We start from the raw sequence: 17,458 nt of genomic DNA on the forward strand, positions 1-17,458 counted from the left end.
ATCTACAGATTCACTGCAATCCCTATCAAAATACCAATGGCATTTTTTTCATAGAACTAGAACAAATAATTTAAAAATTTGTCTGGAAACACAAAAGAACCTGAATGGCCAAAACAATCTTGAGAAAAAAGAACAGAGCTGGAATAATCACACTCCCTGGCTTCATACTATACTATAGAGCTATGGTAATCAAAACAGTATGGTACTGGCACAAAAACAGACGCACAGATCAATGGAACAGAACAGAAGCTCAGCAATAAACCCACAAACTTATGGTCAATTAATCTACAACAAAGGAGCAAGAATATACAATAAAGAAAAGGCAGTCTCTTCAATAAATGGTGCTGGGAAAACTGGACAGCTACATGTAAATTAATGAAATTAGAACACTCTCACATTCTAAACAAAAATAAAACTCAAAATGGGTTAAAGATCTAAATGTAAGACCAAAAACCATAAATTCCCAGAAGAAAACATAAGTAGAAAACTCTCTGACATAAATAGTAGCTATATATATATATAGCTATATATATATATATATTTTTTTTTTTTTTAATCTGTCTCATAAGGCAAAGGAAACAAAAATAAAAATAAACAAATGGGACATAATTAAACTGAAAAGCTTTTGCACAACAAAGGAAACTATCAGCAAAACAAAAAGACAACCTAGTGAAGGGGAGAATATATTTACAAATGATTTGACTGATAAAGGGTTAATATCCAATATATAAACAGCTCATACAATTCAGTATCAAAAAACAAAACAAAACAAAACAAAACAACCTGATTAAAAAATGGGCAGAAGACCTAAATAGACATTTTTCTAAAGAAGACATCCAGATGGCCAAGAGGCACATGAAAAGATGCTTAACATCACTAATCATCAGAGAAATGCAAATTAAAACCACAATGAGATATCATCTCACACCTGTCAGTTGGCTATCATCAAAAAGACCACAAATAACAAATGTGGTGAGGATGTGGAGAAGAGGGAACCTTTGTACACTGTCGATGGGAATGTAAACTGGTGTAGCCACTACAGAAAACGGTATGGAGGTTTCTCAAAAAACTAAAACGAGAACTACCATATGACCCAGTAATTCCACCTGGATCTATAGCTGAAGAAAACAAAAACACTTAACTTGAAGATACACACACTTTCAATGTTCACTGCAGCACTGTTTATGATGGCCAAAGTATGGAAGCAACCTAAGTGTCCATCAAAGATGAATGGATACAGAAGATGTGACATATATATACACACACACACACATATATATACAATGGAATACTACTCAGACATAAAAAAGAATGAAATTTTGCCACTTACAACAACATGAACAGACCTGGAGGGTATTATGCTTAGTGAAATGAATCAGACACAGAAAGACAAATAATGTTAGTTACCACATATATATGGAATCTAAAAAATAAAACACGCTAGTGAATTTAACAACAACAAAAAAACCCAGACTCACAAATATAGAGAACAAGCCAGTGGTTACCAGTGGGGAGAAGCAATCTGGGAGGGGCAAGATGGGGGTAGGGGATTAAGAGGACAAAAGAAAAAAAAGTCATGTGTCTTTAATGTGGCTAATTTGAGAGAAATTCAAGCTCTCCCAGTTCTTCCCTATCCCTCTGACCATTTCTTCCAGTCTCTCAGCTTTAAATGATGGTGGTACAAAATGTTCAGTCTTACACTCTTTTCCCAGTCATCAAACAGCCCTAATTGAGCAACAGGGTGTGTCAGACACTGGGAGTCAACTGCACATGAGCTCACCCCTGCCCGTGAGAAACGGGCCCCCACTGTCCTCAGGCAAGTTCACTCACTCCCACGGCTGCTGTCACCACCCATGTCTCAGATCTCCAAATCTCAGAGGCAGCCATTCAGATCTCTTCCTCGACCACCAGATCAGTGTGGGGTAACTGCCCACTGGACATGGCTATGTGCTTGCCTGCATAACGCCCCCAAACTCACATACGCAAACCCCAACTCAACTTCCGCTACAGACCACTGGCCACTCAGCGGCCCCAGCCAGTGTCCTGATAAAATCCCTCTCCCTCACCCCAGCATGCATGCTGGTTTCACTGATTTTGCCTGTCCTTGGTTCCTCTCATATTATTTCACTTCTCATCTCTTCTGGACACCTCCACCCTCTGCCAGCCTGCGGCAACACATCCTGCTCTCCAGCCCTGGCAATCTCCTGACCGTTCTCTGTGAAAAAGGTGTCTCTTTCTGGCCTGAGATCCTTCTGTGGCTCTCAGTGCCCTCCAGATAAACTCAGCTCTAGAACAGCATAACCTGCCCTCACACTCACCCTTCCCATCTCTTGCCATATTCCTTCTATTTGGCTTCAACCATCCTGAATAACATTTCTGGAATGCACTGTACCCTGGCCTTAGAGCCCTGCACCCCCACGGGGAAGAGCCTTCCCTTTGACGACCCCTCTCCCACTCCCCCCACCCCCTTGGCCTGGCTGACTCCTGCTCACCCAGCGAGCTACTCCCTCTCTGGAGTCTCCCCTGACAGCAGCCTGAAGGTCAGCTCTCATTACACTCCATGCTGCCGCCCACCTCCAGGGGGAGCATTCACTCCGCCTCGTCGAACTGGGTGTTGGTGTGAGCCCTGATGAGGGTGACAACCGTGAGGAGTGAAAGGGAAAGATGTGAAAGCCACACAGAGAACGGAAGGGCAGCACCTGGTTCCCAGTCATCATTTACATACCGGGTTTTATTTTCATAACCACAGGCTTTCGGTTTTTATCCCTCATCTGTCTGATATCCAACAGATCGTGAGGATTGCCGTTATGCCTTGGCCAGCAATAGACAAATATCCGAGACCCGCTGCTGCCGCAGTCCACCACGATACCATAGTTCACGTTGGGGTTATTGGTGTCGGTAGCTTCGATGTCAGTAACTCGTGCCAAGTACCTTGTTTAGAGAAGCAGACATAATTTTATTGAGATAGAGGATACCAGTAATGCAGTAAACAAACCCCAAGTCAGTGACTTCTACGCTGTGCGGCAGCACCACTGTAACATTTTTACAACTGCCAAATGATTCAAGAGTCGAAAGAAAATAAAAAAAAAGTGATAGTGGTAAAAGTAATCTAAATTAGATACACACTCATTATCCTCTCAAAGTTTAAGCAAGTTCTGAAAAGCAAAATTCTGTTTCCAAACTATCAACACAAACTGAAAAATCAGCTTAAAAGATATCACAGGAGAAGCTTATTCTTCAATCCTCTTATGATGAGGATTTGGTGGTTAATGATTAAAGAGTTTCAAACAGTTTAATTTTTCATTCTATGCTGGGTTCAGTACAAAAGCTGTTTCCTACAGCCACAGGCTCCTTAAATTCCAACCTAATCCCCAAAGTCTTCAAAGACATAAGACGAAGGTGCTGCATCCCACCGGGAAAACAATTTTTCTCCTACCTTTGAAACTTCCTGTCTCTGGAGAGCCGCCCATACTTATTTCGGATTATGACAACAGAGAAGTATAAAAGTGATACAGCAGCAGCCAGAACACTAATGATGACAATCTGGCGCAAGTTGGTGTTCAGAATTCGGGGACACCCCACTGGAGAGATGCTGAAGTGCCAGGAAGCAGGAAGAAGACAGGAGAGGCCGATCCTGAAATTTCAAAAGGCAGGAGTTAAAGCAGTCTGCTCCAGAGGGCCTCCCCTCAGCCACCTACACGGATCCAGAAGTAAGACTCTGAGCCCGAGCTGCCCCCTCTCCCTGCCGGCAGGTTATCTGCACACCGGCATCTTCTGTGTTGCTGTTTTGCTAGTAACTCATTCTTATAAAATTATATGAATGAGAATTAAGCCCTGATGGTTGTGACACTTCTGTGTTCCCCTTTTTCTTGAGAACATTAGGTAGTTTTTATTTGTACCCTGCTTTGTTCTAAAAACAGAATTACAAGACAGCTTGTAAGAATAAGTTCAATAAGATAAGGAAATAAATCTATAACGAAATCAGGTGTAAGGATGATGAATTTAGAGCACAGAAATGCATGTAATAAGGAAAGCCTGCAGAGGTGGGTGAGCGTGCTAACGGCCAAAACCTTGCCCGTTAGAGGAGAAACATAAACAGCCCAGAGGAAGAAGATTTTCCTAACACTGTATTCCAAGGTCAATTTCTTCCTGCTGATTATGTGAGAAAGTGGGAGAAGACAGCATAACACTCCATAACAAGTCAATAAATAAGTTTTGTATATCTTGTGTTTTTAGAAGTACTCCTGAGACATTTTTGCAAACAAACACTTCTCTTCTCAGTTTGTATCAGAAATGAGAGACTGTTACTAGGCTTAAAAAAACTTGCTGCCTTTAGGATAAATTCTATTGTTCTACAGTTAATTTCTGTACTCGTCCCTTTAAAGAGTGCTTCATGGACTAAAATATCTCTCAGAAGGGGAGGTATCCTGCTAACACAATGGAATTTTCCACTTGTAGTTTCTGGTCTCCATGCGGGTTCTTGGGCCACTGTATGGAGTTTGTTGTCATCCCCTCCCACATCTCCAGGGCTCACAGGTCATCCTATGCTTCATACAACTCCTCCCAGATTCCAACATGCGTGCCCTTTACGGTGAGCTACGTGAACCCCTCTAGAATCCACCTGGCGTTACCACCTTCCTTCTGTGACAGGCGCCCGACTGGGGCCCTGGGAGAACAAAGGTGTTAGACAGAAGTGTAGCAAAACCCCGAACTCTTTCCACTTGGGATTTAGGTCTTTTCTCCCTCTCGAGCCCTGTTTCTGTGGCACTAAAATCTTGGGTTTTACTGTGCCAGTGATTCAGTACCATCACTCACCTGCCCATGCTGCCAGGTCAGAGGTCAGGCAGGGTTCTGGGAGTCAGTCCTCACACACCATTACAGAAGTCCTCCCGGAGTTAGAGCCCTCCTGTTTCAGGAAGTAAGAAAAATCACCAAGACGGCACAATCCAAGGAGATGTCTATGTTCTTTGACAAGGGTGTGTTTAAATTCAAGCACATGTAATCTGGTCTGTGATCCTTGCACTGAAACGCTTAGAAGTGTGTTGCTCGAAATAAACCCTGCTAAGTTAGGGTCAGAGATACAGGCCTAAATCAAAGGAGATAAGAAGAGTCTGGCACTAGTTAGTGCTTCTTACCTAAAAGCCAGTCAGTGACCCCAAAATACAAGTCACCAGGCAGGTCTTAACTACCTTAAGGTACTGAACGTTAAGGAAGATGGGGGTGGGGGCAGGAGGCAGGCAGAAGGGCATGGAATCTGAGCTATCCACTCATCTGATAAATCTCTATCACGTCTCTCTTATCAACAAAGTACCACCCCACGTACCACGTTCCTAGTGAGTTCTCTGTTGCCCTCACAGGTGCTGCCACGCCTCCAGCCCCCAGACCTCAAGTCACAGAGGAAACAGGGGCTGACAGCCAGGATCCAAAGGCTGCATTACAGTCGGTCTCTTTCTTGGTCTGGTGGCCCTGCTCTACGTCGTCCAGGCCTCTGAAGACGGCGGTCTCCCCCAGCCTGCTTCTCAGGATCCTCCACGTCTCTGCCTCTCCGCACACCCCGTCTGCTCTGTTCCCCAGGTTTTCTGTCTTGGCTCCATCTCTTCTCACTCTAATCTCGGTTCCTGGTCAACTTCACTCACTGCTGCAGTGATCTGACAACTGAGAGCTTTCTTTCTCCACCCTAGGCTTCTCCCCTGAGCTACAGACGCTTATCTGCCAGCCTCCGCTCACACCCCGATTTGAACACGGCATGGGCCCGTGACACACATTTCTGAAACTGAACTCTTCAGCGGCAATCCTCACTCTCTTTTCTCCCAACCTGCTCCTCTGGTGTCAGCTCAATCTCAATCCCCACCAACTGCTCAAAGCAGGAATTCGGGAGTCGTGCCCGACCCCAGCCCCTAATCCTCCAAAGCCAGTTTCTTACAGAGACTTTCCATTTCTTTAACCCCAGTTTATCTAAAATCTGTCCCCTTACGTACCACTTTTGCCTGAGGTCAGTTTCGTATCTCCTGCCTGGCCTATTGGGACAGCAGCCTAACCAGCCAGTCTCTCACCACAGTCTCAGCCCAGCAGCTCTCCAATGCCTCATCCAGTGCTCACCCAGGTTCTTCACCCAAAGCCGACACCCACCCGGTCCCTGCTCAGGCCCCCGAGCCTGTTAATCCTGTGCTGGAAATCCTCCCGTGGCTCTCCTCACGCGGAAGGGCCGAAGGCTGCACTGGGACTCGCAGTCCTGCAGGACCCGGCCACCTGTTCCTGCTCTGACCTCAGTATCCATGCTCCCCTTCCCCTCCGCTCCAGCCACACTGGCGTCTTCACTGCCTTCAAACTCGCCAGGCACTGTCTGGTTTCAGGGCCTCTGAATGTGCTGCTCCTTCCGCTTGAATATAATCCATACGGTTTATTTTTTCCCTCCCTTCAGGTCTTTACTCAGTGTCACTTTCTCAGGGCAGCCGACCCTGGCCACCCTATGATGGCAAGTGCCCCTCCAATCAGCTCTCTTCCCTGAGCTGTTTTCTCTCCTTAGCATTTCCTTGTTTATTAACTACTTATGTAGTGCTTATTATGTGCCAGACCCTGATCAAATGCTTTACAAATACTAAATTGTCCCTCTCAACATAGAAGGCAGGTACTACTAGCATAATATTTTACAGATGAAGCAGAGAGGCTAAGTAACTTGCCTGATGAAAGATGACTGCAAATAATGAACTGGGATTCAAGTACGTGAATCCACACTCCTATCCTGTCCTCTAACACACGGTGTGTGTGTGTGTTTGCATTTCTCCTGCTCATGTGTTTCCTCCTTCATAACGCACGCCCACGAGGGCCAGATTTAGGTCTGCTTGGCTGACTGCTGCATTCCCAGCATGGCAGACCCTAGGAAAGCGCCAGGCAAGAAGTCAAGTTTCGGAGTTCTGGGACCCAAAAAAGTTACAAGCTTATACATGGGCATAATCTTTCCAAAACAAACAGGAATCACAACACCTCCCCACCTCCCAACTTTTCTCTCTCACTCAGGAAAAAATCCTAACTCCTCGGGATGGGAAAAGAGGTCCCTCTTGATACAGTCTTGTGTTGTTCCACATGGCAGCCCTTGCCACATGTGTAATTAACTAAGTAATTAAAATTAAAAATTCAATTGTGCCAGACCAACAGATATAGAGAACAAACCAGTGGTTACTGCCAATGGGCGAAGGAAGTGGGGGAGGGGCAACAGAGGGGTACAGGATTCAGAGGTACAAACTACTATGTATAAAATAGATAAGCTACAAGGATATATTGTACAGCACAGGGAATACAGCTAGTATTTTATAATAACTATAAATGGAGCATAATCTTTGATAATTGTGAATCACTATGTTGTACACCTGAAACATAATATTGCAAATCAACTGTATCACAATTAAAAAAAGGACTGTACATTGGATACATAATAATCCTTGTATATCTATAACAATCTTTATATAGTATATAGATGCTGTTTTAATGAATGAAATAAAATTTGTTTAAAAGGGAAGGAAAAAAGTTCAGTCTCTCGAGCCACATTTCAAGTGCTTCACCGCCACACGCAGCTCCTGCATCAGACAGGATTGATTTTGTCCTTGTCTATGTTTCTAGTCTTATCCCCTGACCAACAGACTAGACAGATCTGCACCCTGTGCTCCAGCCGTACTAAACACCAGCTGCAAGTCCTCGAAGTGCCCTGCATTCCTGTGCGTTTGCAGAATGACTCTCTCGTTGGAGTCCATCTGTTGGCTCCCACAGGTCCAGCACGATTCCTCTGGGAGGACTCCCCGAAACCTCACGTCCCAGAGTACTGGCTCATCACAGCACTCGGCTATCATATTAACACTTGTGGCTGACTCTCTTACTGTATGCCAAGCCCCTCATTGGCAGGGACAGCCTCTTGTCCTTTTGTTTCCCCAGTGACCAGCGCCTATCACACAAGTGATGAGCAACCATTGTGTGTTTCACAGGTGGCTGGGAACAGGAGATACGAAGATGAATCAGATATAGACCCAGCTCTTGAAAGAATTTATAATGAAGTAGAGGGGACCAAATATACACACACAAAGAAAGATGTTAGAGAGTAAATAGGATCAATAATGCCTACCTGACAAAGGGGGAAAACTGCTTTAATCATTTCTGGCTTTAATGTGGTGTCCATATTGTACCATGAACCCAAAACTTAGGACAAACAATATTTGTGATTTAAAAGTTCACACAAAAAGGAATAAAATGCCTAGATGTTTAAATATATTTTAATATGTCTTTATAAAGTAGCTATCTTTTAGTATCTGAATTTGGTGAGATTACAACATCACACATTTTATTAGAATTCCAATGGCTCAAAGACTGAAATATCAAAGAATCCACAAAAACCTAAGATGAAAACATAGGTATTTACATAATTTTGGAATGGCTGAGATTTTTCTTCAAATGACACCAATAGCTCAAACGATAAATAAAAGAAAATATATATCTACTCATGAGTTTAAGATTTCCAAGCGTTTAAAAAAAAAAATCCCTTCCCAAACACACAAGGATCAGGAAAATGACTTGCAACATACATGACAAAGGTAAATATCCCTTACGTAAAAAAAGTTCCTATAAGTAATAAGAGCAACACTGGAACAGAAAAGTGACCCAGGGTAATTGGTAATTAACAGAATAAGAAACATGAAGAGTTGATCAAATCTAACTTCATTAGTGTTTAGAGAAATATAAATAAAAACAAGACTTCACCACCACCAGACTGGCAGGCGTTAAGCGTCTGACTATACTCTGCTAACCAGTAGGAGGGAAAAAGGTGGTGGGTACAGTTGGAGAAGACCTAAGTACACACTAACCTTCTGGGGACATACAGATAACATATATGAAAATTTTAAATGTGCTTACTCTCTGCTCTCCCATCACACTTCCAGCAAGTCATCCTTAGAAATTAGTAAGATAAATTCACTAAAACATGTACAAAGACGTTCATCACAGTATTGTGTATAACAGCAAAAACTATTCTAAATTAATGTGCATTTTAGGGGGTGGGTTAAATTTAAATGGTCCATTTATGCAATGGAATACAATGTGACTATTAAAGGTGATGATGCAGATGTGTATTTATTGACATGAAAAGACATCTGTGACAAGCGAAGTGAAAAAACTACATCATGCAGAGGAGGAAATGGGAGGAGAGAAACCAGAATGTTACCTGTGGTTAGTTACTTCTGAGTAGTGAGAAAGTGGGTCATCTTTATTTTCTTCCCTAAGCTTGTCTAGACTTCTTAAAGTGCATATGTTAATTTTTATCATCAGAGGAAACAACAGAACTATTTTTAACAAGCTACCTTTGCCTGATATCCCAGTTTCCAGCATCAAATCCCCTTCTGGATCTATCAAGAAAGCCTACCTTAAAAAACCCTTCAGGGTAGAGGAATTCCAGCCTCAACATTAAAAAAAAAAAAAAAAAAAATCAAGAACTATGGATAGCTGAATGGAGAAGTAAAGAAAAAATGTTTAGTTAACAGCTTAAAGTCAAGGTCCTTGCAGGGAAGAAAGGCCTTTGATGATTCAATGATTTGTACTAGGAAGTGACATGAAGGCGTAACAAGCCTGACTCCAATTTTTTAAGGCGTGTGCAAACTGGTAACAGAGAAAACACTAGTAACCCAGGAAATAATCAAGAGAGTAACAGAAGGCTAAGTCAACTTATGCAGCCTCTAGCTTGAAGAGCTCAGAGAAGAGCACAATGAAGACTATGTGCTAAGAGAAAGATCCCCTGAGGTGGGAAGTAGACTTTGGAGGTGGAGGATAAAAGAGAATACATTTCAAAGAAGATGCACCACTAGAATGCACTGCAGCATGCATTATATATATACACACACACACACACATACATATATAAATATAAATATATATATGGCTGAATCACTTTACTATACATCTGAAACTAACAACATTGTAAATCAACTATACTTTCAAAAAAAAACCATCTTTGTGACAGTGAGAGGCTGAAGTATGTGGCACTCAGATGCAGGAAAAATATATCAAAATAACTTGATTCAGTCTTTGTTTTAAGAAGAATGCACAAGTGTTGGCAAGGATGTGGAGAAAAGGGAACCCTATACACTGTTGATGGGAATGTAAATTGATGTAGCCATTACGGAAAACAGTATGCAGGCTCCTCAAAAAATAAAAAATAGAATTACCATACAATCCAGCAACTCCACTCCTGGGTATTTACCCAAAGAAAATGAAACACGAATTAGAAACAAGATATGCACCCTTATGTTCACAGCAGCATTGTTTACAATTGCCAAGATATGGAAGCAACCCAAGTGTCCATCAATGGATGAATGGATAAAGAAGATGTGGTATATACACACAATGAAATATTACTCAGCCATAAAAAAGAATGAAATCTTGCCATCTGTGACAACACATATAGACCTGGAGGGTATTATGTAAAGTGGAATAAGTCAGACAGAGGAAGATAAATACTGTAAGATTTCACTTATATGGGGAATCTAAAATGCAAAACGAACAAACATAACAAAATAGAAACACTCATAGATACAAAGAACAGACAGGTGGTCACCAGAGGGGAGACGCTATGAGTGGAACAGATGAGGGAGATTAAGAGGTACAAAATCCAAGTTACAAAATAAATGAGTCATGGGGATGAAATTTAGACTTGGAGAATATAGTCAATGTTACTGTAACAACTTTGTATGGTAACAGACGGTAGCTGGACTTATGGTGGTGATCTTTTTGTAAGGTGCAGGATTATCGACTCACCAGTTGTGCACCTGGACTAACATAATGTTGTAGGTCTATTAAACTTCAATTTAAAAAAGAAGAGAAAAAAAAAGAATGCTTTGTAGTTGCATTTATGACCTAAATTTTTTCATATTTATTTTAAATGCTTAACTTGTATTTTTCAGTATCAAGTCCTAACCAAACCTCTTCCCTACCTCTATTTGCAAAATTCTGGTCCCCATTTTCAATGATCTTTCCCAGATCTGCAACTCTGGCATTCCTCAAGTTTCAGTTCCACATCCTGAGCTTACTGACACCTTGTCACCACAAAATTATTTAGCCTAAGTTTAGGGTCACAATCTTTTGATACAAACCATATCACCTTCAAAGTTCCCTAGGGTATCACCATGGACTGGGGTCCCCTGGTTCTTAACTTTGATTCCCAATTCTCTGTGTGTTGGTATTTTATGCCATTCATCAGGTCCTGTCAATTCTCCCTCAAAGGTCCACACATCTAAAATGACCACAGCAGACATCATTACCTCCAGACAGATCTCTTGGCGGGTCACCCGCCTTCTGCCTTCACTATGAACACCACTCTTTACATCTCTTTATAAAACACTACCTTCAAAATATGACCAGCTCAGGAATCTCTAGAGCCTACGGGTCAACATTAACTTCCTTGTATGGCATCTGAGTTCTTCCATCCATGAAATGGTCCCATCTTATTTCACCAACCTGTTCTCGGCTCAGCCCCAGATAACATCCCTCTGTTCCAGCGAGGCAGGTCTCTCCTCTCCCACACACACAAGCTGTTCTCATGCTTGCCTTGGGCCTTTACTTAAGTTACTTCCTACTGATATGTCCTGCTCACAATATTACACTTCTTTCAAGCACAGGTCAGTATTTTTCTTTGCCAAGATTTAACTTGTTATACTTCCTAATGTTTGTCCACACTCTGAATGTTCTCTTTATTCAGATGTGGTCTATTTTAAATAAAAATGCTGAATAAATATGTAGAGAATATAAATATCTAGGTCACCTCTCATTTTTGTTTTTTCTTTCTAGACTATATACACAAGGGTTGAGATCATGCATTTCTTTTAGACCTGGAAGAATGCAAACCATAGATTCAATATGCAACGAATACACCTGGATAACTCAATGTAAAGGTATACTATGAAGTAAACAAATTACTTATACAAATCATATAAATTCCATTTTTATAATTCTGCTAATGTATCAAACAGAGTGAACAGACCTGACACAAAGACACTATAACACCAAATACAAAATACAAAGAATATAATTCTTTCAGGCTTCTCCAAAGGACTCAATTAGTTATTTTCATTACACAAAGCAGAACACAGTAAAGACTGCAATGTGAAATTAAACTAGGTATCTGAGCCTCTAATTTAGAATTCTTTAATAACCTAGTTTATCTTCTAGCATATTTCCTGAACTGTAAAGCATCTCTTTTCTTTCCTAATAGTGATAAATGTTCTCTGAAAACGTTCTGCACCAGTGTTCATCTAACTGGGGTCTGAGGATCCCTGAGGGTTCTGAGACAAATTCCAGAGAATGAGTCCTTTAAAAGGTGCCCAAGTATTACTCGTTTGAGAAACATTGCTCTCACCATCACTTTACCGCCCAGTTAACTCCATTTTTTCAATGGAGATAATCAGATTCAGATTTTAGAGAAATCTAAAGCATGAAACTTGGTAAAAGCAGAGCAAAGCAAACACGATGCTGACGTGTAAATGTCAAGATAAGGCGGCAGGTAAGACCCGCTGGGTCCTTGGTGCATCATCCTTCTCCTCGGCCAGACCCCTCCAGTGCGGCCCAGATCCGGGCACACTGCGTGTCAGAGGGGAAATCCAGCGCGCTCACCGGGTCGGGCGCGACAGCAAGACGGCCAGCTTTCTCCTGCCAGGGGCGGGGGGACAGCACCTGCCGCCCAGGGTCACGGGCGCTGACGGCGGGCGCCCGGATGCGGCCGAGCGGCCCGGGCTGCGGGACGACACCAGCGCGAGGAGGACGCCCCGGGGCAGAGCGGCTGGTCCGCGGCCCTCGCCGCCCCGCGGGCCCCGCGCCAACCGTCTCCGCGCCGGCGGGCCGCTTCGGCCGCCCACCCTCCTCTCGTCCGCGCCCGGAAGGCCGCCTCACCTGTTCGGCAGCGTCCGACTGGGCAGTCGGGCTCCCGGGAGCGGGGACCCGTGGGCGGAGCGCATCACGGCCACCGTGGCGAGACGGCAGCGACAACCGAACGCCGCTGCCCGGCGGCGGCTCCCCTGAGACTCCGCTCCTTTCCGGGAGCCGCGCCGCCGCCGCCCGGCCCCCAACCGGCGACGCGTCACCGCTCGCGCCGGGAGCGCGCACGCCGAGGGGCGGGGCCCGCGCCGGGGCGGGGCCCGCGCCGGGATGACTGGCATCTGAGAGCAGCGCGGTGCCGCGAAACGCCGCAGGCGCAGCTGCGCGCAGTGAATTCCAGTGAAAGTGGCGTCACGAGAGTAACCAGTACGGTGGCTTGGTTACTGCCGGTCCTAACCCGTGTGGTTGTCAGCGAGCCGCATGTGCTTATGATTCCGAACTTCATTTTCCTTTGTGCACCTTGGGATCATGGAAAACAGCGCTTGAAAACCTAAAGAACTGGGCATTTTTGCTCAACTCGACATTTTTTACAACTTTGCCGGTAGCTATCCCTATTTTACAGGTGGGAGACGAAAGCTCAAACTCACTAAATGACTCTTTTAAGGTCCACATAATTAGTAAGAGCCAGGATTTCATCCTTGCCCAAAGTTGCCTTCCAGGAGGGCGTGGCTACCTAGGACTGGCTACAGAACATGCAGACTCAGTGCAAAACCAAAATGCAAGGCTCCTTGTTCCAAAATTGTGAAGAATTTCAAACCAGTGACAGCAAAACATGAAATCAGAATGCAGGGCTCTTCTGAGGCCCCACGTGGCAGACTGCGTAACTCCGTGCAGCTCTGTGGCTACTGCAGGAATTCACAGCCTGCTGGCGGGGTGGCCTGGATCTGTGGAAGCTGCTGCTGTGGCCTGAGGGTGTGGACTGGGCTGGGCTGCTCTGCTATAGGGAAATGGGCGGTGGAGTGGGGAGAGCGTGGCTCAAGGAGAAAGCCAGGCCTTGATAATTTACTGTCCTTCAGTGGGGTAGAAATCAGGACTTCACACCCTTTTCTATTTTGTTGTTACAGAGATACAGTTTCAAGTTAGACCAAGAAAACATTCTGAGCTGTAATAGAAAAGAAGCTGAAAAAATAGATAATGTATGTATGTATGTGTATAACTGAATCGCTTTGCTATATACCTGAAACTGTCAATTGACTATACTTCAATAAAAAAGAAGAATAAAAAAATAAATAAATACAGTGTAATCTGGATTTATAATCTTGAACATCTCTAAACAATGCATGTACTCTTACTCTCAGTCCTCCAAATGTTTGTGGCCATCCTGGAGGGGAGAAGACAGAAGGACCAGCCCCCTGGAAAGGGTACCACGAGGTAGGATTGCAGATGCAAAGAGAAAAATTAGTGTGAGGAGGAGGAAAGATCCTTTTTTTTAAAAAATTGTGGTAAAAGAGACACAACATAAAATTTACCATCTTAACCATTTTGAATGTTAGTTCAATAGTGCACAGGCTCTATAAATGCCTTTTCTATCTCTGTCCTGCACATGTGTGTTGGGCAATTAGTGTTCATTGCTAATGACTCTCTCCTTCACTTTTCTTGGCAGGGGGTAATTAGATTTCTTTAATCAATCAATCAATCGATTGATTGATTAATTTTGGGAAGGGTAGGTAATTAGGTTTGCTTATTTATTTTTAGAGGAGGTACTCGGGGAGTGAACCCAGGACCTTAGGTATGCTAAGCATGCACTCTACCACTTGAGTTATACCATCCCCCAATTAATTTTATTTATTAATTTTTTAATGGAGGCACTGGGGATTGAACCCAGGGCCCCGTGCATGCTAAGCCCTGCCCTCTACCACTGAGCTACATACCCTCCCCCCTTCTCCTTCACTTTTGCCACGTACTCAGTAGTTGTTCAGTCCAGGAATGTTCTTCCTAGCTGCACCATTATAAAAGTGTCTTCAGATTAAATGCTAGTGGTCAGGGGCTGTGCCTTCTTCGGATTCTGCTCACTGGCCTGAGAGCCCAGCATAGCGCCCACGGCTGCAGCCTTCAGAAGGCACTTTAGAAATGAACAAGCCCTGACTTTTCTCGTTCACACAGGGAAACAGAGGCAGGCCCCAGGGACGTGGCTCGCCCACACGGACAGTGCAATGGAAACCATCAGTAAGGCAGCATCTGCTTTCACAGTTAACCTCTCAGCGGCCAGGGAGACAGGTAAAGACAGGTGTCGCTGTCCCTGGAGGCCAAGCCTAACATAGTGAAAGTTTCCCAAATACACAGAGGGTGTCAGGTCCGGCCCCAGTGTGGCCCCCCGGAGCCGACCCCACTGGGGAGGACTGTGTGTACAGCTGGATTCCTGCTCCCCTGCCGGGGGAGAACCTGGCCTCCCGAACTGCCAGACTGTTGCTTGTTGTGTTTCTAAACAGTCTACCCCGATCCTGCTTCCTTGGCCGGGAGATGGCAGCAACTCCAGCTCTTCATTGGGACTTAGGTCCTGAGGTTTACATTTTTTCCTGTGCTCCCCCTTAGTATGACAATTATAACCGAAAAGATAATTTAAGAAAATTAAATAGAATATTTACCATGCCCTACCATTGTTTCATTTTTTGGTGTATCTCCTTCCCTGTGTATAGATCATTTCACATTTTTGTAATGATGGTACACCTCAGTCAATAAGGGCAGTGAGTATGTCCACTTTGGTTCCCCTTAACTACTTGGTGCTTGATAAACCCCTGACACAGCATGTGATCAATAAAGATTACTGGATGAACACCAGTCTAGAATCTGCTGCTTCTGTTGAACAGAATAAGAAGATTTCCCTATTTTCCTTAGTATGAATAATTGTAATTCTTCATGGTTCCATAATGGCATGGAATAGTAATTTCTTCAACCTTCCCTCATGTTGGAATTTTGACTGTTTCTTTTGTCATCTTTGTTGCTTTTACTGTTACCATCTTGTTGTAAAAAAAAAAAAAAAATTCACGGACATTTTATTTAACTTCTTTGGCATTGTTTCGTGTAAACAGTTTCCAAGAAGGGAATTACTATGTTAAGGAGGTTTGGACAACTTTATGATTCAGTGAGTTTCTTAAGGAGACAATGCTTCCTGGTAGAGACAATCCATCGCTGGCCTCTTCACAGTATATATTCATATATCTGTATCCTGAGGGTATCCAAGTTGATGATGGGGCACACAGGAGCCATCCGCACAGCCCCTTAATTCAGAATTCCTTGAAGAGTCCAGAGACATTCATCAGAGGCTCACCAAGCAGGACAGAATAGCTCTTTTGGTGTCTGAGTAATAAAACAGATTGTTAACAGAAATGGTGCTATTCCCTCAGGTCCTGAAACAAAAATCCAAAAAATGGGACTCAGATCAGAGCAAGGTCCTGGAGAGGCAGCACAGGTCCAGGCGGTCTTTGCTGTTATGCTGAATGAGACCTTGAGATCTCAAAACCTGAAAAAGGCCTGTTTTAGCTTTTATTGCTCCTCTCACAATTTCCTACACATTTAGGGGCTGAAAACAATGCAAGTATCTTATAGCTCTGCAGAAGTCTGACATGGGTCTCGCTGGGTTAAAACCCACAGGGTTGCATTCTTGTCTGGAGATTCTAAGGGGTCATGGTTTTCTAGCTTCCAGAGGCTGCCCACATTCCTTGGTCCAGGCACCGTCACCTTGCCCCATCTTGGAAGCCAGCAACACCAAATCTCTCTTGGACCCTTCTCCTGTTGTCATCTCTCTCTGACCATAGCTTGGAAAGGTTCTCTGCTTTTAAAGGGCTAATGTGATTAGATCGAGCCTGCCTGGATAATCCAAGAGAACCTCCCCATCTCAAGGTCCTTAACTTAATCAGATCTGTAAAATCGCTTTGGCCGTGCAAGGTAATGTATTCACAGTTTTCGGGGATTAAGATGTGGACATTTTTGGAGGAAGGGATTATCCTGCCTACCACCAGATCAAAAAATGACAAATATTTTCAGATTAAAAAATATATGCATCCACAGAATATATAATGTTATTCATTCACTTATATAACGAATAGCTAACAGGTAAATCAAAAGTCAATATGAGCTCAGAGAACTCTTCATCACCCAGTGGCACTCAGAGAAAGTCCTCTGGGATGCCATGTACTCTCCATCATCTTTGACACCAAGGCCACGCCTGCATCTCTGGACCATTAAAACTTCCAGTCTCCCTTTCTGTCCAGATCCGGGCTCTGCACAACTGCCTGCCCTGTTGGAAAGTGGGGCCAAGGCTGAGGGGTTGGATACCAGGCAAAGAGAGAGGCCAGGAGAGCAGAAGGAGGCCCAAGGCTCTGGTTACAAGGGTTCCTTTTGCAAGAGCAGAATTTTCTTCCTTGGTGATCCTCATCACTCCCCCAGCCTTCCCAAGCTGCTGGATTCTCCCCACCCGGACCTCGTGTTTAGGAAAAGTTTCCCTGGAGAGGTTCTCAGATGAATGACCCCGCCAACACATGTGTGTGTGTAGCTGCAAGACTAGACTAACTGAGGTTTTTTTTTTTTCTCCCCCCATTTGTGACTAACATGAGTG

General features: G+C 43.9%; 1 protein-coding gene across 2 annotated transcripts in view; it reads right to left on the bottom strand.

Annotated features, from left to right (window-relative positions):
- Positions 1-13,108, bottom strand: part of ENTPD4 (ectonucleoside triphosphate diphosphohydrolase 4) — a 29,604-nt gene extending 16,496 nt beyond the window's left edge. For both annotated transcript variants that reach the window (XM_031442207.2, XM_031442206.2), the window contains exons 1-4: positions 12,919-13,108; positions 4,816-4,906; positions 3,437-3,634; positions 2,726-2,931 (exon numbers count right to left, since the gene is read on the bottom strand). In XM_031442207.2, coding sequence (XP_031298067.1) covers positions 2,726-2,931; positions 3,437-3,634; positions 4,816-4,823 — 412 coding nt within the window. In that variant the 5' untranslated portion in view covers positions 4,824-4,906; positions 12,919-13,108. The remainder of the gene's footprint in view (positions 1-2,725; positions 2,932-3,436; positions 3,635-4,815; positions 4,907-12,918) is intronic.
- Positions 13,109-17,458: the final 4,350 nt, after the last annotated feature.

The sequence above is a fragment of the Camelus dromedarius genome, chromosome 36, assembly GCF_036321535.1.
Source record: "Camelus dromedarius isolate mCamDro1 chromosome 36, mCamDro1.pat, whole genome shotgun sequence".
Lineage (NCBI taxonomy): Eukaryota > Metazoa > Chordata > Mammalia > Artiodactyla > Camelidae > Camelus > Camelus dromedarius.